Source organism: Lytechinus variegatus, chromosome 2 (assembly GCF_018143015.1).
Source record: "Lytechinus variegatus isolate NC3 chromosome 2, Lvar_3.0, whole genome shotgun sequence".
NCBI lineage: Eukaryota > Metazoa > Echinodermata > Echinoidea > Temnopleuroida > Toxopneustidae > Lytechinus > Lytechinus variegatus.
This window is the reverse complement of record NC_054741.1, coordinates 84,090,938-84,116,479: the sequence shown is the minus strand read 5'-3', so window position 1 is coordinate 84,116,479 and position 25,542 is coordinate 84,090,938. Positions and strand designations below refer to the sequence as shown.

General features: G+C 35.3%; 1 protein-coding gene across 1 annotated transcript; it reads right to left on the bottom strand.

Moving 5' to 3' along the window:
• Positions 1–387: 387 nt before the first annotated feature.
• On the bottom strand, positions 388–25,167 carry LOC121409325 (probable RNA-binding protein 19). Its single transcript, XM_041601256.1, has 26 exons — positions 25,050–25,167; positions 22,270–22,452; positions 21,385–21,528; positions 21,001–21,054; positions 20,536–20,677; positions 20,148–20,284; positions 19,413–19,625; positions 18,788–18,880; positions 18,537–18,615; positions 18,022–18,093; positions 17,517–17,605; positions 16,859–16,897; positions 16,344–16,419; positions 15,215–15,345; positions 14,721–14,836; positions 9,365–9,461; positions 8,951–9,061; positions 7,977–8,177; positions 7,486–7,642; positions 6,943–7,031; positions 6,235–6,301; positions 5,765–5,903; positions 5,259–5,375; positions 4,119–4,224; positions 3,761–3,884; positions 388–2,911 (listed from the first exon to the last, which is right to left on the bottom strand). The coding sequence occupies exons 1-26, from the start codon at positions 25,083–25,085 to the stop codon at positions 2,844–2,846; spliced, it is 2,880 nt and encodes a 959-aa protein (XP_041457190.1). The 5' UTR covers positions 25,086–25,167; the 3' UTR covers positions 388–2,843.
• Between the last annotated feature and the right edge of the window lie 375 nt (positions 25,168–25,542).

The following is a 25,542-nucleotide window of genomic DNA, read 5'->3' as shown; positions in this document are numbered from 1 at the left end:
CCCCCCCGGCTTCTTGATTGTTATACCCTCATTCATACACCCTCTACTGGGTGCAAGCAAAGAATGTATTAACATTTACTCTCTGTCCTCTCTCTATATCTGTATCCATCTATCTATCTATATGTCTGTCTGTCTATCTATCTGTCTATCCATCCATCCATCCATCCATCTATCTATCTATATGTCTGTCTGTCTATCCTGTCTGTCTGTCTATCTATCTATCTATCTATCTATATGTCTATATATCTATCTATCTATATGTCTGTCTATCCTGTCTGTCTGTCTATCTATCTATCTATCTATCTATATGTATATCTATCTATATGTCTGTCTGTCTATCATGTCTGTCTATCTATCTGTCTATCTATACGTCTATCTATCCCTCTCTCTTGCAATCTCTTTCTTTCTCTCTCTGTCTTCTCTTTAAGCCACTCTCTTTTTGAAACCGTTCCTCCCAACCACTGCTTTCAATGCCCTTCAGTCTTCTTCTCTATCACACATACAATCCCCATCTCTCCCCTCTATACGGATTATTTCTCATTTATAGAAGAGGAAAGGTACTTGGGTAAATTGTTGTAAAAAATGGGTAAACAACAAAATAAAAGAACATGATCATAGATTTTGACATTTACATATGTATAGGTATATGAATTTAATATCATACAGGTATTTAGATTATAGTTATTGAATAATACAAAATGAAATTTTTTAGAAGGAAAATATCTCTTTCAGTGAGAACCCCCCCCCCCCCATAGAATTCATGACTAAATATATCTTCCCACTAGAGGGTAGCATACCATCAATTTTCATGATGCAAACAAACTGAATCATGCATATGTTTTTACACATATGGATATGTTTATAACTTTCTATTTCCTACCAATAGAGGGTAGCATTGCATTCTATCATCCATGAAGGAGTGTCATAAAGTCATAACAAAAATCAGATGAATAAAGCACTTATTATATGGTGCATGAGTGAAAGGAACACCAGATGACAGGTTCAATTCCTGCTGCAATCTTATTCATTGGTTGAATTTGATCATTTATTTAGTGTATGGAATTAACAGCAGAGCAAATTGTCAGTGAAGCACAAGTCATGGAACCGTTTTAAGGTATATAATGACCTCTGTGACCTTGAAACTTTGACCTCCATTTCATAAAAATCTATCAGGTCATTGTAACTCTACAGGCATACATGATTCAAATATGAAGTTAATCCGAAAGGTCTCTTGAGTTATTATAAGAACAGAGCGTTTTAAGGTGTGTAACGACCTCTGTGTCCTTGAATGTTTGACCTCCATACCTCAAAAGCTACTCTAGCTCATTGCCACTCCTAGAGGCATATATGATCCAAATATGAAGTCAATTTGTGAAATAGTTCTTCAGTTATTACAACAAAAAACTAGAGAGACAACCTGAAAATATAATTCGTCTGGCGCTATCTATGGTGGATGGAGTGTAAGCCAGCCTCAGCTCATTTCCCAATTCATAAAAAATAGAGAACACATTTTGAAATTCCAAAAGTCTTATATGAGACAACTCCATGACTTTTTCTCTCATTGTAAAGAATTAATGATGGAAAATATTTTGTTTTTAAATAAGAATGAATTAAAATATTGAAATGCATGTAAGAAAAAAATACATCTATTCACTACAAAGCTATCATAAAAGGTAGTTCTTCTTGAATGTTTTCATTTTATACTTTAAGAACATATCACTAATTTATTAAAACTGACTCTTTTCTCTTGAAGTTATTAGAAAAGCTCTCAACTTTTATCGTTTACTTTCACCACTATTGTTCTACTACAAGAACCAACAGTCAATACATCCCATAATAATAATTTTTACTTATTACTAATCTAGGGTGATCATTATGCATCAAATCTCAAACTCGGTGCTTGACAAACCTTCAATAAAGCAAAATGGAGATGAATTGAGAATATTCATGACAATTTAGTACAAACATTATTAAACAATTAAAATGGTAAGGTATCGAAAGTCTACGCAGTGCCCCTTAGTTGTGCACATGCGTATCTGTGTGATTGTAATTAAAGAAGAAACGACCACAAACTTTACACCTAAAATATATAGACAGATATTCATTTGAAAAATCAGACTCAAAATGGTGGAAAATATTATATTTCAGGTATTTCATGCGACCGCCTCAAATTGCAGCCTTTCTCATCAAAACCCGGAATCATGTGAAAAGTGAATGGATGCGCAGACATGGGGCACCATCATTTTGTTCAATCTGAAAATGACTGGCAGAGACTTTTCCCAAGAATGTAACATTTCTCTCAAATTTTTATGAGATTTTTTGCAAACTTACTCATAAGAATATAAGGCACATTTTCAACTGAAAAATTTTGTGGAATAAAACAGAAATTAATGTTAAATCTTAAGTTTAAGTTTTACGTGCCCAGAAAATGGGCCATCTTCATACATCAAACGGAAGACATTGCACAAGGACAGACAAAACATCTTGAAATAGTAAATTAAATTCATAATTTATCAGAGCATAGTTTATCTAAATTTAATTTTAAAGCAACTAAAATGTGTATCTTAGAGTAGTAGTAAAAAGTAATTTGTTAGCCACACTCGATATAATATCTAACCAGCCCGATCGCAGATAATATCCATGCTAACAGAGAAAAATTATGTGAAACTTAATGTCTTCAATCTTCAAGCCCTGAAAACTAATAAATTTTTGTCCCTATGAACCCCTGTGGGAGTGTAATAATAATAATAATAAACCCAGTGACGTAAACAAAGCATGCATTACATTGAGGTTGAACCTTACCCCTAATCTACATACAGGAAGGGAAGGGTATTGTGGGATTGCTATTCAACTGTTGATAACGTCAGATGATCCATCAAGTCTGATTTCTTCAGCTTCTTACTGCTTGAACCTATCAATGAAAGAAAGAAGGAGAATGATATGCTACTGATGTCACGACAAAATGGCTTTATCATAAAATATGATCCAAACTAAAACACAAATTTCAAAATCACTTTATAGGAATGTATGCTTAACGTAACTTTTCAAATTGCATTATTCCTCTTACGTAAGTATATCTACACAGATTTGGGTATGTCAATGCTGATTATAATAATTGGTTTTCATTTATAAAAATATGTTTCTTCTCAGAATTTCTTTCTACTTCATGTATTTCATTCATCATATCTTGACAAAGACAAATTCATTACTATCTTAAATGTTCATCAAATAGCCAATTCACTTCAGAAAGCATGAAATGATATAATGGATTCTAAAAATTAACAATTGAAATCATAAGTGCTTCTATAACACCTATCTTAAATCCCCAACAACTTCTATCTCAAATGTCCCTAAGCACTCTCAAATAACACAGCATAATCACCCTGGCATTTCAAGGAATATATCCCTGCCAGGTCCCAATGATATTGTTCTATTAAACAAATTCCACTTCACAATGCAAATCTCAAGATAAGATTTGATTTAATGGATGACTATAAAGAGTAAAAGAAAGAACAAATATCAAATGGAAAGATTTGGAGAAGAAAGTGGTATGGTTGGAAGGAGAGAGTATCATCATGGCTCAAAACCCTTGGTACGATTGAAAATGCAAAGTTTTCTTTGCCTATGATCTTATCTTTCTTATAATTTCAATGAAGTAGAAAGGCGCTTATGAATAAAACAATGTAATATGATCAAATATATATGTTTAAAATAATGACCAACAATCCTAATAGCAAACTTGTTTAAAACAAAAACATACCATCTGAGAAGTGATCGGCAGTCTTTTTTCTGAGTTGATCAATTGATTGCTCACTCTCTGCCCATTCTAAGACAAGACGTCTCCCGTATAAATGACTGCTGTGACATAAGGAGTCAAACGCTCTCTGAAAATGAGTCATGGAATAATTAAATTACTGTCAGTTAACTGTTATATAACAAAATTATCAAAGTTGTGCAAATAGCAGGTATGCATATATTCATTCAATACACAAAGTAGAAAAATTTTCTAGAAGGAAATACATTATTTTTAATACTCTACACGTTAAAAACATACCCAGTAACTGAATCTGTAATCTAAATTAGTAATCACCCAAAAATTCAGAGAATTATGAGTTTACCTTTGCATCTTGCTTTGAAAGGAAATCCACAAAGCCAAAGCCTCGATGAGATCCAGTTCCACTCATCTTCTTGGGCAAGCGGACTGTCTTTACTTCACCAAATGTTCTGAAGGTGGAGAAGAACATGACATGATGAGATATAATAATCTTCATCTTAATCATCATTCTTATTATTATAATTGTATCATCATCATCATCATCAGTATCCCTATTATCATCATCTAAATAATCTGTCAGTATTTCTCTTTTCCTCCATTTCTGTGAGCCTCATAACTAAAATTATATTCTTCACTATTAAAACATTAAAAACACAGACATACAAAACATAATACAGTCCGACCCTCTCTTATCCGAACACGTTGGGACCAGCACCAATCCAGATCTGAGAGACCCAATCTTAAATACACACACCTGCCTCCCCAATGGTAGCTACATGTTATCTATTGTAGTGGGCGTACATAGACAGTATTTCACTGCTGTCAGAGCAACTTACAGTTTTTTATGGAAATAAAATCAATTGGTTGCCAAAACTCTTGGATAGTTTACTTGGTGAAATGATTGAGGAATACATCAAGCATACCTCAAAAGAAAGAGAATGACTCAATGAAACTAAGTTTGAAAATTGGATCATCGCAGCTTTGCAAAATCAGCCATTGTTATACTGACTGAAGGCTTAAACATGATAGATGGTGCTGTCCATATAAGATGAAGCCTGAGCGTGTTGTTGTTCCCCCCCCCCTAAAAAAAATTGCACTGTGCCCTGATTTCTTGGACAATTATCCTGTCTAAGTTCTTTCAGTGATTTGGGTGAGATATTTTTAATAAAAATAATGTGGTTATAGGTAGATTCTATTGGAAAATGCATGTTATCAAAGTGAGTTTGCATAGGAATTTTTTATTTTAGATTGAAATATCATTTCCCCATGTACTAGATTGAAAAAATAAATAAATAAATTCGGAAAGTGTGCGTCCAGATAATAAAAAGATCTTGACAAGGGGAGGCCGGACAAGAGAAGTCGGACTTTAAGTAAACAAAGTTTTGATATTTTGGGATCTCCATAATTTTACCACAAACTTTGGACCATGGCTTATTAAACTAAGCATTCAGATTATCAGTCATGATGTATATTGTCTACTCACATGAAGAGCTCCCTGATCTCCTTTGATGATGCTTCAAATGGAATGTTACGGACAAGAATCTTGGTCGATGTCTGCTTCTTGGTTTTCTGTTTCTTCCTGGATGAAGTCTGTTGAGTTCTGCAAGGAGGAAAAATATGAACAGGGAAGCAGTGATTACAATCTTTTTAATAATTATATGAAATGAATTTGTCTGCAGAATACCTAAATGTTTGGTAAAATCTGGTAAAAGATTGGTAAATTTTGGTAAAAGATTGGTAAATGCTTGGTAAATGTTTGGTAAATGTTTGGTAAAAGATTGGTAAATGTTTGGTAAAAGATTGGTAAATGTTTGGTAAAAGATTGGTAAATGTTTGGTAAAAGATTGGTAACTGTTTCGTAAAAGGTTGGTAAATGTTTGGTAAAAGTTTGTGTTCATCATCAGCACCATGTAGCAGCACTCAAACTGGAAGAAATAGTTTATATTTGTGTATTGAAACTTTGAAATCTGAATCTGTTATTATACTTACTGGACAGTAGCTCTGTTTGATATTTTAAGATCAAGTTTATGACTCTCCACCTCTACATGTTGGTATTCTTTCAGTGCTTTCTGAGCCCACTCTGGTTTCTCAAACTCAATGAAGCCATAACCCATAGATAACAGCTGCCCTGCAAGAGATATAGCACATTAAATTTTCTTATAAATATTTAGTAAACATGTTGTTTCAGTGCCCTATGATAGTCAGAGGCCCAAGTTTCACAAAAACATAAGTCCAACTTTGTGGAATAGAAGATAGTATGTGTTATTTGTCTTTAACATGGTATCAGAGCAGAGATCTCAGACAGATTATATAATTATTGAATGTTCAGTATATTTGTATGGACAATAATTTCTAGACATCAATCTGCTTTAAATGAGGAAGTTGCCATGAACATAATCTATCAAGATACTTGTTTTAGATTAAACCAGCAAGAAAATAAAAATCAAAACAATTATTACCTTGGTTCTTTGTATCCTTCTTTCTTGCAATTGTCACATTCCTGATAGAACCACACTTTTTAAATACCTGAAAACAAAATCCAAAACATTGTCACCGACATTCAGGTATACAGTAATAAAACGTTTTGTAGGTGCCATAAAATAATGATTTCAGAACTTTCCTTAAAGGAGAATGAAACACTGAAACTAATTAAATTGAATTTAAAAAAAAATCAAAGAACAGGTCAATGACAATATGAGAGAAACTGAATTGATGAAAGAACATTTATAACTATTTGAGTATTGTAGAAATCACTGGTGTTATGCACATCTTCCTATTGGCATTATGACAAGGATCTGAGTTGTTACACATACAAAAAAACTTCACCATACGTTCATATTAAATTGTCTTTTTCATCAAGTGTTTTGGTAGATCAGGTATTTTTTGTAGGACATGTTGTACAAATTTAACAAAATATAAAATGAACAAAACAGAGCAATGATACAGTTAACATTAATCAAAATCTGTTCATTTTAAAATTGATGGGGATATGCATTTATCTGTTAAAGTTTGGAAGTACTTTTCATCCATTGTTACAACTGAACTTGTTCAGTACCAACTCCTGTCATGTCAACAGGCTTTGTCTAAGGGACAACAATTTCCATTGGGCAATGAGTAAATATGGCAAATTCCTGATCCAATTCTTTAAACTTTGATATTGAATATACCTTTTTAAGTATACTTTCATCAGTGCTAAAGTTCAGATTCTTGACAAAGAGTACACTGCCTTCCTGAACTTGATAATCTTCATCAGATTCTGAAAAATAGACATTAAAAAAAAATGCATAGAGGATATTCTTAGAAAGCATTATGATGAAACATTCACAACATAAATTTGACATACCGTAATGCAATTTAAAGCTGTCCAAATTCTCAATAACATTTTTCTGTTTAAATGCATTTTTTGTTTTTTTAACAAAGGCTATAAAGCACAGCTCTTGACAGAAATGTTATTAAAGATGTATTGCAATTATCATTCCCTTAAAATAAAGTGTAATTAGTTATCTCCTTTTCTACAGTTTTACAGAATAACTTGTCTTGAAGACATCAGTGTTAGAGGTCTAGTAAGGTGGTTCATGCAATTTTTTTTCTTCTAAAGAGTTTGAATTTCACATTGCTAAGTCCAGCAAGCTTAATTATCTTCTTTATAGGCGTATCAAATACCATATCAAATCAAAAAAGGTCATTTGACATTTTTAATGATCTCGTACCTGATTCTTCTGGAGGTTCCCCTTTCTTATCTTCTTCCTTCTCTTCTTTCTTCTCCTCCTTTGTTTCTTCAACACTTGTATCCTTCTCAAAGCTCTTTGTAGATGTTCCAAACACATCCATAGGAGCCCATTCCAAGTACAGTGGAACATGCTTGAACTACATTGTATGGACAGTAATAATAAAAGAGTTTGTCATCTATATGCCATTTTGGAAGTTGATTATCAAAATTATGAAAGTTGAATATTAATGATAATAATATCAATAATATTGATATTCAAAGGTCTCAATGCGTGATAGGAAAGTAGAGGAAGAAAAGTTGAGGGAAAGCTGCAGGCTATGCCATGTACATGTAGATGAAGTGCCAGTAGTATTGAAGTCTATATAAAACAATTGTAAATTATATTTGCATTAGGAATTTCACATATCAACCACAAAACTCATTGGACTTTTGGTTCTGATTAAACTCACTTAGAAAAAGAACTTTACAAACCTTAGTATAAGCCAGTTTGTAAAAAGCAGCTTTGGCTTCTGATGGTTCTATGAACTCGATGATGGCCGTCACCCCTGCAGGGGGCAGTAGTACCCTTCCCAGCATGCCATGCTGTCCGAATGCCTCTCTAAGCTCATCAGGTGCAGTACTTGCTGGAAGATTCTTCACAAGAAATACTGATTTACTTCTTGCCGCAGCAGCCTTTGAAAGAAAAAAGTGGCCAGTATACAAGTTTGAATACTAAGAAACAAACACTTCATGGACAAGCAGCAGAAAGTAGCTATTTCATTTCAGGGTTCAGGATATTGGACCTTAGGTGAAGTATACCATACCACTAAGTATGCTGTACTATTACAGAATATTAGGAATGGGAAAAAGTCTCAGAATAACCAAGTGGTTCCCGAACAAGGAGTCTCTGATTTTGAAATTAATAAACATGCAAAGTGACCCTAAGATGGCCTTTGATGTAAACTTTGTAAGTATATGTGACAATACCAAATGATCATTTGTTCAAAGTTTTAACAAAATTTATAGAAATATAGTGAAATGAGGATATGCTTGATCATTTGATCCCTAGATGACCTTTGACCTCACCATCTTCACCACTACTAATGTCATATTACCCAAGGATCATTTGTACTAAGTATGAGCACAATTTATGCAGAAATAAAGAAATGAGAAAGTTAAACAAAACTTTCATTCTCGTAACAAGAAAAATGATGCACATGGCCTCCCATCATTTGACCTTTTGACCCTTAGATGACTTTTGACCTCACCATCTATATCTATGTACTATTACCCAAGGATCATTTGGTATGACCATGATTGATGCAAAAATTTAGAAATGAGAGCAAGTTAAATAAAAAAAACTTGAATATTTTTGTAACAGGAAAACTTTGTTTAGGCAAGACAAAAAGGTGCATATTTTTCAATATGAGAATGTTCACAATACAAAAATAAAAGTGATGACATACCTGGCTGAATGAGTCTAATGCTACCCCATTGTCTAGGAGGAATTGTCTTGTTTCAGCTACAATCTGTGTCTCCCCGAGGGCCATACGCACCCCAAGACTTCTACTAGATTCCTGTGTAAAAGAGGTGAAATGTAAAAAAATACACATGTATATATCTTTTCACAATATATTCAAGTCATTTAATATTAATCTCTTAAAATATAATCATACAGACAGTAATAACATTTATTTCTAAACATATAATGAACTACGTATTTCTTTACTACTTTTCTGTCAATATGATTTCTGAAGCATAGTTTTCAATATTAGCACAGAAAATATTACTTTGACACTTATAAAACATCATATGTAGCTGTAAAAGTTATCAAAATTTCAATAAAGAAATGGAAAAAAAATCAAAGGAAGCTAACTTACAGTATCTAAGACATCACTTTTTGAAGTCTGATATTTGGCTGCCATGACATCAGCTACGGCATTTGAAGAAATGAACAAAGTATTCCAGTTGTGTGAACTAAAGAGAGAGAAAAGACCACATCAATATCATCATCATTAAAACAATCATTGGCATTGTTGTCGTCATCCTCACAATTATCATCAGAGTTATCATCATCACTGCCATCATCACCATTGTGATCATCACCATGATCCTCCACCACCACCATCATCACAAACCACGGACACCATAACCACCACCATCACTCCCATCACCACCATCAACAGAACCATCGTCATCATCACCATTACCATCATCATGACCATACCATCATCATGACCATACCATCAGCATCACCATCATCTCCATTACCATCATCACCATTACCATCATCATCATCATCACCATCATCACCATTACCATCATCATCATCATCACCATACCATCATCATCACCATCATCACCATTACCATCATCATGACCTTACCATCATCATCACCATACCATCATTATCACCATCATCTCCATTACCATCATCATCATTACCACCAGCACCATCATCACCACCATCACCTTCAACATCGCTATCATTACCCTCACAATCACCATAATCCCCACCATCATCACCATTATCACCATCATCACCACCATCACCTTCAACATCGCTATCATTACCCTCACAATCACCATAATCCCCACCATCATCACCATTATCACCATCATCACCACCATCACCTTCAACATCGCTATCATTACCCTCACAATTACCATAATCCCCACCATCATCACAATTATCACCATCATCACCACCATCACCTTCAACATCGCTATCATTACCCTCACAATCACCATAATCCCCACCATCATCACCATTATCACCATCATCACCACCATCACCTTCAACATCGCTATCATTACCCTCACAATCACCATAATCCCCACCATCATCACAATTATCACCATCATCACCACCATCACCTTCAACATCGCTATCATTACCCTCACAATCACCATAATCCCCACCATCATCACAATTATCACCATCATCACCACCATCACCTTCAACATCGCTATCATTACCCTCACAATCACCATAATCCCCACCATCATCACCATTATCACCATCATCACCACCATCACCTTCAACATCGCTATCATTACCCTCACAATCACCATAATCCCCACCATCATCACCATTATCACCATCATCACCACCATCACCTTCAACATCGCTATCATTACCCTCACAATCACCATAATCCCCACCATCATCACAATTATCACCATCATCACCACCATCACCTTCAACATCGCTATCATTACCCTCACAATCACCATAATCCCCACCATCATCACCATTATCACCATCATCACCACCATCACCTTCAACATCGCTATCATTACCCTCACAATCACCATAATCCCCACCATCATCACCATTATCACCATCATCACCACCATCACCTTCAACATCGCTATCATTACCCTCACAATCACCATAATCCCCACCATCATCACCACCATCACCTTCAACATCGCTATCATTACCCTCACAATCACCATAATCCCCACCATCATCACAATTATCACCATCATCACCACCATCACCTTCAACATCGCTATCATTACCCTCACAATCACCATAATCCCCACCATCATCACCATTATCACCATCATCACCATTATCACCATCATCACCACCATCACCTTCAACATCGCTATCATTACCCTCACAATCACCATAATCCCCACCATCATCACCATTATCACCATCATCACCACCATCACCTTCAACATCGCTATCATTACCCTCACAATCACCATAATCCCCACCATCATCACAATTATCACCATCATCACCACCATCACCTTCAACATCGCTATCATTACCCTCACAATCACCATAATCCCCACCATCATCACAATTATCACCATCATCACCACCATCACCTTCAACATCGCTATCATTACCCTCACAATCACCATAATCCCCACCATCATCACCACCATCACCTTCAACATCGCTATCATTACCCTCACAATCACCATAATCCCCACCATCATCACAATTATCACCATCATCACCACCATCACCTTCAACATCGCTATCATTACCCTCACAATCACCATAATCCCCACCATCATCACCATTATCACCATCATCACCACCATCACCTTCAACATCGCTATCATTACCCTCACAATCACCATAATCCCCACCATCATCACCATTATCACCATCATCACCACCATCACCTTCAACATCGCTATCATTACCCTCACAATCACCATAATCCTCACCATCATCACCATTATCACCATCATCACCACCATCACCTTCAACATCGCTATCATTACCCTCACAATCACCATAATCCCCACCATCATCACAATTATCACCATCATCACCACCATCACCTTCAACATTGCTATCATTACCCTCACAATCACCATAATCCCCACCATCATCACCATTATCACCATCATCACCACCATCACCTTCAATATCGCTATCATTACCCTCACAATCACCATAATCCCCACCATCATCACCATTATCACCATCATCACCACCATCACCTTCAACATCGCTATCATTACCCTCACAATCACCATAATCCCCACCATCATCACCATTATCACCATCATCACCACCATCACCTTCAACATTGCTATCATTACCCTCACAATCACCATAATCCCCACCATCATCACCATTATCACCATCATCACCACCATCACCTTCAACATCGCTATCATTACCCTCACAATCACCATAATCCCCACCATCATCACCACCATCACCTTCAACATCGCTATCATTACCCTCACAATCACCATAATCCCCACCATCATCACAATTATCACCATCATCACCACCATCACCTTCAACATCGCTATCATTACCCTCACAATCACCATAATCCCCACCATCATCACCATTATCACCATCATCACCATCACCTTCAACATCGCTATCATTACCCTCACAATCACCATAATCCCCACCATCATCACCATTATCACCACCATCACCTTCAACATCGCTATCATTACCCTCACAATCACCATAATCCCCATCATCATCACCATTATCACCATCATCACCACCACCACCTTCAATATCGCTATCATTACCCTCACAATCACCATAATCCCCACCATCATCACCATTATCACCATCATCACCACCATCACCTTCAACATCGCTATCATTACCCTCACAATCACCATAATCCCCACCATCATCACCATTATCACCATCATCACCACCATCACCTTCAATATCGCTATCATTACCCTCACAATCACCATAATCCCCACCATCATCACAATTATCACCATCATCACCACCATCACCTTCAACATCGCTATCATTACCCTCACAATCACCATAATCCCCACCATCATCACCATTATCACCATCATCACCATCACCTTCAACATCGCTATCATTACCCTCACAATCACCATAATCCCCACCATCATCACCATTATCACCACCATCACCTTCAACATCGCTATCATTACCCTCACAATCACCATAATCCCCATCATCATCACCATTATCACCATCATCACCACCACCACCTTCAATATCGCTATCATTACCCTCACAATCACCATAATCCCCATCATCATCACCATTATCACCATCATCACCACCACCACCTTCAATATCGCTATCATTACCCTCACAATCACCATAATCCCCACCATCATCACCATTATCACCATCATCACCACCATCACCTTCAACATCGCTATCATTACCCTCACAATCACCATAATCCCCACCATCATCACCATTATCACCATCATCACCACCATCACCTTCAATATCGCTATCATTACCCTCACAATCACCATAATCCCCATCATCATCACCATTATCACCATCATCACCACCACCACCTTCAATATCGCTATCATTACCCTCACAATCACCATAATCCCCACCATCATCACCATTATCACCATCATCACCACCATCACCTTCAATATCGCTATCATTACCCTCACAATCACCATAATCACCATCATCATCACCATTATCACCATCATCACCACCATCACCTTCAACATCGCTATCATTACCCTCACAATCACCATAATCCCCACCATCATCACCATTATCACCATCATCACCACCATCACCTTCAACATCGCTATCATTACCCTCACAATCACCATAATCCCCACCATCATCACCACCATCACCTTCAACATCGCTATCATTACCCTCACAATCACCATAATCCCCACCATCATCACAATTATCACCATCATCACCACCATCACCTTCAACATCGCTATCATTACCCTCACAATCACCATAATCCCCACCATCATCACCATTATCACCATCATCACCATCACCTTCAACATCGCTATCATTACCCTCACAATCACCATAATCCCCACCATCATCACCATTATCACCATCATCACCACCATCACCTTCAACATCGCTATCATTACCCTCACAATCACCATAATCCCCACCATCATCACCATTATCACCACCATCACCTTCAACATCGCTATCATTACCCTCACAATCACCATAATCCCCATCATCATCACCATTATCACCATCATCACCACCACCACCTTCAATATCGCTATCATTACCCTCACAATCACCATAATCCCCACCATCATCACCATTATCACCATCATCACCACCATCACCTTCAACATCGCTATCATTACCCTCACAATCACCATAATCCCCACCATCATCACCATTATCACCATCATCACCACCATCACCTTCAATATCGCTATCATTACCCTCACAATCACCATAATCCCCATCATCATCACCATTATCACCATCATCACCACCACCACCTTCAATATCGCTATCATTACCCTCACAATCACCATAATCCCCACCATCATCACCATTATCACCATCATCACCACCATCACCTTCAATATCGCTATCATTACCCTCACAATCACCATAATCACCATCATCATCACCATTATCACCATCATCACCACCATCACCTTCAACATCGCTATCATTACCCTCACAATCACCATAATCCCCACCATCATCACAATTATCACCATCATCACCACCATCACCTTCAACATCGCTATCATTACCCTCACAATCACCATAATCCCCACCATCATCACCACCATCACCTTCAACATCGCTATCATTACCCTCACAATCACCATAATCCCCACCATCATCACCATTATCACCATCATCACCACCATCACCTTCAACATTGCTATCATTACCCTAACAATCACCATAATCCCCACCATCATCACCATTATCTCCATCATTGTAATGTTGACAAGGATAATTACCTTCCACTCTGTGCTTTGGTTTTTGCTGCTTTTTTATTCTTGAAAGAGGAACCTTCTTTGTGCATCTCTTCTTCCACCTTCTTCTCCTTCCCTGGTAAGATATGAAGCATCCGACCCTGACAAACACAAATCAATTCAAATATTTCACTATCAAGTCATCTCTAATTATTGTACACAAGTTAAGCCCTTATTGTCACATCACTCTTCATGTTCATTTAGTGAGATTGGTTGACAACAGAGTAATAAATACCTTCAACGTGTTCATCTCCCACAAGTGATAACAAACGTTTGTAAGTAGTTTTCCTGGGATCTTATAATTCTAATGATTGATTGTTCTTCCATACCCTTGATTTTCATCATTCAGTTAAATATATCTCACTCATTGCATACACTATCATGGAAAATGTTGCTAACCTGTTAGGGAATGTGGGCCTCTCATAGATGAAGAACAATGGTTGCATATTGATGTGACCCAACCCTACCTATACACCTACCTGAAAGCTGGTTCCATCTAGTTCTGTATAAGCTTTGACGGCATGTTCTGGCATCATGTAAGTAATGAAAGCAAAGCCTTTGATCTTCTTGGTGAATGTATCTATAGGAAGATTCACTTCAGTTAGAGGACCTAAGGGGAAAGGAAATAATGAATTCTTCAATCTTATACTTTCATATTTATATGAACACATGTTTTACTACTCTCATATTTGTTTATTGTTTAAATATTTACATATTTATATGTTCAGGAATTATGAGACTTTGTCTTCTCAGCATACCATCATTCTTAATCTGAAATATTTTGTCTTCATTTTATTTGCTTTTGTATTTATATCTTCAAGGCTCTTGCTGTTTTTATTTTTATGATGAATGAAATAAAATTGAAGGCAATAGCAGTGATGTATGATGCAACAACTCTCAGATAAATTTTCTTTCAAATGAATACGACTCAAGTCAATTTTCCTTTGTCTATTCACAGTCAATGTGAATGGTATAATAAAATAATGGGCATTTTCATTCAGACGTTTAATTGAACATACAATTTGTAAAATTCAAATAATGTACACAAGTGACGTCTTGGAATCCTTTATTCTACTTGTTGGAACTCACCCATACATTAAAGAGGAATCAACTAAGTTATACAAGATGTATAAAGAGTATACTCTAAGCTTCACAATGATATGTCATTTGTATATTGTATTTGTGATTAAGAGAATAAATCTTTGATATTTCTCAGTTTCTTTTTTGTGGGACGCACTGTACATTGGAATTTTTCTGCAATAATTTGTCTCTGCTATGTGCTTGCTGCTCGAATCATCACAGATGGAGTATTAATGAAGTGAAGTTAAAATGGAGAAATATTGGGTTGGGATGTACACAGAGGTTCAATTCATTAAAAGGGATAAATAAAAACTGTTTATGGTAGTATTAAAACTGGATCTCAAAAAAAAGATTGGTCACAAAATATATCAAATCTGTAATAGATTCTTACCAAAACGAGGTGCCTTATTCAAACTATAAACATTTCACCATATCAGGACTGGAAGTTGGTTTTGTGTTGGTATTTTTTCACAATAATCCATCATTTCCTATATTTTGAAGGTAATGCATTTTAATTAACTGTCTTACCATATTTACTAAACAAAAGTTCTAGGTCTTCCTCTTTACAGATGTAGGCAAGATTTCTGACAAAAAGACGTCCAGTCTACAGAAGAAACAAGATACAGATAAAATAAAATACAATACAAGAGGGATTCATTTACTCAACTGAAACAAAATGTACAGGCTTTCCTTTCCATGAATCAGCACAGTATACCTCTGATAAAAAAATTTGAAGAGTTGCCAACCTAATTGGACCAAGAATAAATACCATCTTAGCATGGGTATTCCTTCTCTTGATCTCACTCTCACATAGATGATCCAACAGATGTTACCCTCAAGGATATGTTAATCACCAAGAATAATTCTGTGTGTAGCTTTCTTAGGAACTTCATGCTCAACATATTCAACCAAGGTATCATGTTCTTTTATATTCATTAATTATTACTTTAAGTTCAAAAAGTCTTTAGGTGATCAGTTCTGCTGAAAAGCTTGCACTATAACTGCGAGAGGTGTACTCATTTCTATTGGATACTACTACATACCTCAGCAATAGTATCTTCTGAATTTTCCAACTCAGCAGCCTGTTCAAAGAGATTGATAGAAATCAAATAAAATAGTTCACCAAAAAAAATCAAAATGTCTAGATATCAACTTTGTTAACAATAGAAGTGATATTTGCAATTTCTATTTCTTTATTTTGACATGCTACTTGAAATTTACCACAATAAAACAAATGTAAAGAGACCAATTGGTCAAGATAGAAAATAATCTATATAGACAGTTGTCTTTATTAACAGGAGGTCACAATGCACCTGAGCAATACTATTATGTTATAACACTTTTAGCTTGCATGCCTGTAATGCATCTTGCTTTCCCTTTAATCATTTGATGGGAAGAAATTTAATTTTCAACCACCACACATGATCGCGAGAACACAATTAGCAGTGCACTTAAGTGCATTGCGAAAGGATGTTTCTGCACCGATGCAGTGCACAAAATTGCTTTGTTAAGAGCATTCTAGCACTGAAATGACGACTTTAGTGTGTCAGGTTGGAGAAGCTACAGTGCACAATCCCAATTCTCTCTTCAATAGTCTTCAAATTCAGACTGCTTTAGCATTTTTTTTAAAAGCCAGGTCACAGCAACTGCATGCAAAGAGATATATCAGAGATGGGATACAGCACACAGGAATAAACCAACCTGTTTAGCCCAAGGAGGATCTTCTTGATGTTTAGTATATGCATTCTTATTCCAAGCTTCTTCACGAAATAACTCCACATATCTCCTTCCTAAGTGATCAAAGAACACAAACAAATGAGTTCAGAGTCAAGGGATAAAGGAATCTGTACTGCAGACAGTACAATGGCAATTGAAAAATTCTTGATTTCATTACTTAGAATCAAGCTCTAATATGCATTCCTACAATTGACAAAGATTTACACCTAAGAAAATTCAAATAAAGAAATTTTTCATGAAAGACAGAAATACAGAATCCACTTTTAAGAAAAGTCATCTCTCAAAGAGATTACACTTTTTTATAGAATGACATGCATCGTTATATTTCGATTTTTTCTTCAAAATTAATCATCATTTAAGTAAGACTACAGTCCCAGCTACAGAGTAAAATACTTCAAACGTTTGCTTTAGTATCATATTGAATACCAGCCCTGATCGCCAAGTAAAGTATTTTCTAGGTTTTACTTACCCATGTATTCTCTATTTCTCTTCATAGCTTTAGTGGTGTCTTCTTCACAAGAAAACTCAACAAATATTACACCTAGGATTCAAAAAAATTACAAATACTTATACATTTAGAAGAATAGATATACTCTTGACATATCACATATTAGAATCTAAGGTTCAAGTATCAAGGTTACTTCCAATCATTTCAAAGTTAAAATTACAAGTATGAAATATATACACTTGCACTTCATCAATTTTATTATAAATAGAATTCCAATAAAATTGTCTGCACCACCACCTATACTGTAACAGCACATCCCATCCAAGATTAGCTTGGAAAAACTTCCTTGGGGATTACTTCTTCAAGGTACACAGTAGATTTTAAACTGCAATCATACGCTTGTCAAGAAAACATAAAATTTGAATAAGAGGTAAATAAAAGGTACTCACTTTAACACAATTCTAAGATAATGAACCCTATAAATTTAAAGCATTTACAACCATTACAATAGAACTGTGAAGTATCAAATTATTTACCAGTCCTCTGTCCTCTCTCATTCAGAGGTGCTCGAATGGTCGTTATCTTCAGCGGAGCAAAGAATTTTACCACATCTTCCTAAAATTAAAAAGAAATTGTAAAAGCAAACACAAAATAAGATATCAAAATTAGACAAGCTTTCAAGAAAATATGTAGCTTTTTAAATTTTACTTCATATTAGAGTACACAAACAGAAGAAATATCACTTAAATATGCAATATTGAAATCAATCAACATAAATCAGTTTTACCTCTTTAACATTGAAAGGCACCCCTCGTACTTTAATAGTGAAGTCTCCTCTCTCATATTTTTCATCTTTCCTGACACTTCTCATCAGTTTCACCTGCAAGAACAAAAAGCATAGAGCAGTATTTTGTAGTGTAATATGGTCATAATCGACGCAGCAAGTAACAGCTACATAAAATGATCCAGGTGGTCTTGAATATCAAGAGCTCCTGTGAAGCATGAACCAACTTAGCTTTCTGTTTTAGATCTTGTTTTAGAACCAGAGTTGAATGGTGCAGCAGAAGAGTACAATGCCTCAAAACATGAAGAGGGAAATAACAATGATGGTGCAAATATCTTCAACTTTGTTTAAGTACTACAATATATTAAGAAATGTAATAAAGAACTGTTGTTGGGCTAGCAGCAGAATGCACTGTATTTTTTTTGCTCATGATTTTGCCTTCATTAAAAAGATCATATAACACAATCTTTAATAAACCATTACAATTTGACACATCTTTTAAAGAGATCAGGATTATTTCTAAAATATGAAAGTAAATTTTCCACACAAAAAACTTCAAAGTACATGTCCAATGAAAATTATCCCAGACGGTAATTATGGTGTTGAGCACTATTGAAAAGCAACATACCTTATTCTTCCGGACTCTTTCCGTAGCAGGTGATGGCTTGGCTTTAGGAACTTCTTTTATCTCTGTTTTTTCTTGCTTCTTCTCTTCCTTCTTCTCTTCCTCATCCTCTTCTTTTTCACTTTCCTCATCTGATGATGATGACTCGTCTTCACTGCTTCCATCTTGAATTCCTTCATCTTCTGTCTGTATTTTTACCATCTTTGATTTTAAGTACTGTATACAGCATTAGAAAAGAGAAGAATGAACAAATAATGAACAAATGTAAAGATCCCTTCAATATCAGTTTTATTACAAAGGCCCTGGTTGGTGTTTCGTAAAGCTGTTCGTAAGATAAGAATGACTTTACGCACGACTGGTGATCCTTTCTTGTGCTATGTGATATCCCTATATAATTGATTTATGACCTAAGAACATGTTCCAGTCGTGCGTAAAGTTGTGAGTAACTTTACGAACAGCTTTATGAAACACCCACCTGGTTTATCTTCATTAGGTTCCACAAGAAATCTCAAACAAAAATAAGAATCAAGAAGAAAATATAGGATGTCATCAGTTGACATATGGTACCAGAACATAGATATTTCCCATATTTTGCAAACAATATTACCGTTACTGTAATATCACTGATTAAATGTTGGGTGTTACAGAGAACATATGACAACACTGTTTGCAAAACTGTTAAGATTTTTCCCATTTCTTGTGTCTTTAGGCAATGAAATGAATATAGTAAATACTCACATCCATATCTGAGAGATTTTTCTTATTTGCTTCTTTTCCAGTCTGATCATCCTCGACATCATCTTCCATCTCCTCATCATCGTCCTCATCAGCATCATCACTAACTTCCTCCTCACTCGCAGTCTTCTTGCCAGAAGCTATAAATAAAACACTTTGAATCAGAATCATTTCAAAATTACTTTTGAAGTTTGTTACATTATTTTCCAATGGCATAAAATTCTAACAATGGCATTTTGCCAGTGTCTTTAAGTAAGCTTTTCCAGTAATGATGCAAGCTTCATCATTTTAAGAATGTGTCTAACAAGTTATTAGTTTCAGATAATTATTCTGTTGACTAAATAATCATCTAAAACAGAAGAAATAAGCTTTATCAATTATTAACTATTACCTGTGACTTGCTTATTCTTTGATGGGATCACATCCAATCCTCCTTCTGTCTTAGAGATTCCTGCATCATTATCCCAGATACCTTTATCTGTCTTTACATTGTGAGCTTCTAAAAACTCTTGAAATTTGGGATCATCTTCTAACTGAAATAAGAAAATAACAATACAAAAACAAATAACACAAACTTATTGTTTTCATCAAAGACACATGACAGAGAGATAAAGAGAGAGAAAGAGGGAGGAGATGCGAGACATGGAACAATTTATTAAAGGAATTATATAACAATGTAGATTGAATTAGATATAATCACATTCTTAGGACCAAATTGATATATAACGCAATCAAAATATATAACAAACCATCAAACTATTGTCATTTAAAAATTTGTATCATATCATTAAACAAAGAATAAACAAAGCACAGTATGCCATTACCAATTCTTGTATCATTCTGAGATAATACTTACATCATCTAGGCCTTCTAAACCCTTCTTCTTTTTCCTTTTCTTGCTCAAAATATCCTGAAAATATGAAGAAAAAAAATGATAAGTTATTTAATAAACTACAAGTATTTCTGAAAAAAAAATGAAACAGAGATGATGAATGATGAAATATAAATTAACCTAGAAACATATTTATTCATATCTTCATTATTTATCTTTTGCCTGTAATAAAAAGAATTTTCAATTTTAGCACTAGTCCAACGGACCAACAACATTCTTAATTTGATGGTTATGTCTGAAGATCATCAGAAATTTTACTACTTTTTCACCAATGAATACCTAAATTCAAACAGTTTTAACAATATTGAATTATTTTGGGGCAATCAGAAGATTACAGTTCTTTCTTACCTTTGTATCCGAGGTTTTCTTGCCATCTTTGGTTTCTTGTTCTTCCTTGGCTTTCTGCTTCTTCTGATAAGCCGAACTCTTCTCTGAATATTTGCTCCAAGGACGAGCAAGGTTGGCATCTCCTAGATTTTTTGCAAGTTCAACCTTTTTCCCATATAGAAGGATGAAACAATTTTTCATTTAATAAAAGTAAATTCAAATCTGGAATATAGAATACTGGTACAGTGGTACTTCCAAAAAAATTGTTTTGAGAGATGGAAACTGTTTTTGTTTTGTTTGATATTGACCGTATACTTCATAATATTGTATCAAAGTAAAAATTAGATTTCCACATTTCCATAAAAGTAACTTACAATATAAGCACATATCAAATCATAGCAAATATAATGAATATACAAAGAATAAACAAAGGACAAATATAGAGAATACAAAATGCATTATTAGGGGTGTGAGTGGTAACAAATAAAAGATCTAAAAAAAGCTGAAGAGTGTTGAAAAAGACTGAAAGAGAAAGAGCTCCCATACTTTTTGTAAAGAGGAAAGCCAAAAATAAGCTGAAATTAAGCTGAAAATCAAAACAAAAAAATCTGAACTCTCACACCCCTGATTACAAAAATTTGGTGGTTCAAAAGTTTTTAAAAAATCCTGTAGTATTCTCATCTAGTCTTAATTAGATTATAGTTTAGTACCTAAGAACCTTTACAGATGTCAATTTTGACCAACAGAAATTTACAATATATCCTTTTTATAATATTTAGTGATTTATAATTTCTTATATCAGAAGGGAGTTCTATATAAATGGATCTTAATAGATTTATATCTTTTTAATAAAGATTGTACATGAAAATATTCAAACTATTTTTTTTTTGAAATCCTGATCTTTACCTGAATTCTTGATGAATCAAGAAAAGACTTATTAAAGAAGTCTACAGCATTCTGAGCTTCTACTTCAGTCTTGAATCCGATGAAAGCAAACTTTCGGAACACGCCACCTTTAGTGAACTTAAGCTGTATGTCTGTCACATCACCTTTACTTGAAAATGTGTTTCTTAGTTTCTCTTCCTTTATCTGTGATGGAGAAAATAAAGAAAGTGTGTCTGACAAATTGAAAATACAGTGAGAAATACATTTTTGATTGTAGCTTACTTCTGTAGCTCAGCCAAAGCAGTTCATGTGTCACAAGGTCACTAATCCACAAGGGTGGAGCTGTTACACATGATTTATTCATAGAGTCATTAGGGTGAATCACCCCCCCCCCTTGAGATCTTGGCCGTATTTTGTGCGAACGCCATGACAATTGGCATGATGTTGTGGGATGTAATCTACAAGGCTTTATAGTTTATATTTCCATAATCATCAGATTTTTTAATTAATGAATTATGCTAGTTTTATTCCTTTGGTGTTGGCAGCTGAGCTAGGTAGGTTTTTCCAGTTATATTATAATAATAATTATTTACAATCAATATTTAAATTGTAATAAATGATCATTTCAATCTACGAATTATTCTTCAAAACGGCACTTCGTGATATAGCTCATCGAAGCTACGTCAGATTGAAATAAATCAGAAATATTCTAAGAGTTTGGGAAAATATTCCACTAATTTGTGGAATATTTTTCTAAACTCTTAAATATTTCTGGTATTTTCTGAGTCATCCAATATAATATAAATATTTATGCTGTTTGACCTGCGACCAATCGCATGCGACGTTTTGAAATCGGCCATGAAATAAAACGTGTGAGGAATTAGATACTGGCTCAAAATCACCAATTTTTTAGGATAACCAGATGATAGACACGGAGTGAAATACGGGTGTAGAGTAAGAAATCAAGCTATTTTCTTTCCTTTGTTATATTTTTTTTCTACAATTTTTACAATAAGTAAATTTTTTACTTCTACTTCTACGACGATACTCAGCAGGATCCATAAGTCAGGATGTAGTGCTAAGGAAATATCTTGGGTGCTCATCTGCAGTGCACTCATTCAATGAACAAGGTTATAATATAACCTTGTTCTCAGTTATATCTCCATGTGTGACAAAATAAAGGTGGCAATGTTTGGCTTATTTTCTCTTTTTCTTTGGGGCAAATGCTTCATTTTTTTACACTGACAGTTTCCATTAGACCTGTTAATTCATACCGCTTGGCTCTTATTTAAATTTGATTCTTTATATCATTTTTTCTTAATTAAAAATAGAGATCAAAAAATTAAAATTTTCTTGCCATATTACTTTCCACCAATAGAGGGTGTACACAAAAATATGCCCAAAATTCAAGTTTTTGAGCGCTCTGGTGAATACAAAAATTATTCCCACATTACTAATGATAAATAAATTAAAACTATATGGAAATTAGTAATTTTGGTCACAAAAGTGATATTTTAATGATTTTTTAAAGTGTGTGCTCTATACAGCATTGGCATACCATAGTCCTACCTGTAGATTCTCCACAGGCCAGATGGTAGCAGTGAACAAGTGCTGCAGTGCATACTTGTTGGTGCTTATAAAACATTGTGCTGTTTGTGCAAGTAAAAATCTATTCCTTGGTTTAAATGTTGGTTGGAAGCGCACCCCTGAAAACAGGCCTCCAATGAAGGAGCATTAAGGATGGTTTTGGGAAGCGCATTCCACGCAGTCACTGTCCTGGGAAAATAGGAGTTCTGGTGTAGTTGGGTACGGCATGGAATAACCAACAACTTCTTGGGATGATATTGCCGAGTATTGCTGGCTATCCATAGGAGCTGTGTAGTGGTCTGCATTGATTGCTACCATCCTGTGTTCAATTTTGTACATGAGGTAGAGGCTTGCAGCATTTTATCCCACCTTTGCTCTAGGAGTATCCGAACGAGTTCACCATCCCGAAGTTCGGGTAGGTGGAGTGTAGTCATGGTAGTGTAGCGGTAATGAAGTGGAGCCTGTTTGAACTTCGCTCAAGGTAGATAAAGATATGCCTAACGTGACAGTTAGTTAGAACTGCCCAAAAATGTTTGACCTTCGTCTTTGCTTCTAGTTCACGATCACCGGAAATAATGCAAATCTTTAAAATTTAACTTTGTGATTTGTTATCCGATTTTGACTAAATATTCAGCATTTTGTTTGTGAATTTTACTCTATTTATTGATACATCAGCCTGGACCATCCCTTTGACCTTAAATAGTTAGCTCAGCTCAGTCTCGGTTTGGAACCTTCTTCCACCTTCTTCCTCCTGATGTTATTTGTTCCAAGACCCCTGAGACATTCAAAAATAAACTGTGGGATACTATCGTGAAAGGAATAATTACTAGGCCTATAGTCCCTCCAGTCAATTGCAAAGTGGTGGGACTCAACTCCAAAATGTACTAAAAATATTGAGCTCTCTCGATCGCTAACGTTCTTATTGGTCATCAATATCCACTTGAGGATCAGGACCAGGAACTTCACAGATTCAGATTCGGTCACAATTCTGCAATTCTGCAAAGCCAAAGAAAGGATAGTAGTACAACCACTAAAAAATGAACGTATGGGACTATACTATAATAGAGTATACGTATAGTCACTTGCACGAAAAAAAGTTCTCACATGGATCTAAATCCAAGAATATAAACTCCAATTCCAATCTATTGTCTAAGGGTAGCATCACTAAAGTAATCTACGTGTAATATCCAATGACTACAAAGAACAATACCAACCTGAGATGGCAGGTTTTTCACAATTATGCGGCTCATGTTGACTTTTTGTTGCTTCACGTGCGCGAGATGAGAGCGAGCGAAGACGTTGATAGTGATACTGCGGTAGTCTTGTCAGAATCTATTCTAGACCCCGATGGTTTGAAGGGGTGTCGTCTTCTAGCAGCTCTCTGCCTGCACTAAAGTACAATCGAAGAATGGACTGAAAACACAATTTTCTTGTTAACTCGATCCTCATGGAAATCTTCTTCCTGTTACACTTTCTCTCAATTTATCTATTATTTGAATCTTTCTTATACACCCATTTTGTTTCTTTTGAATATTGCCGTTCTGTTTCACCTTAATCCCCCCTCATTCATTTACTGCTAAGACATCTTTTTATGTTTTTCATTATTTCTAATATGGCAGTGATCAAGATGTAACAGAATAATTAGGTGTGTGTTTTATAGCCATGATCATCTCATTTAGATCATCATATTTGCCAGTAGACCAAGTC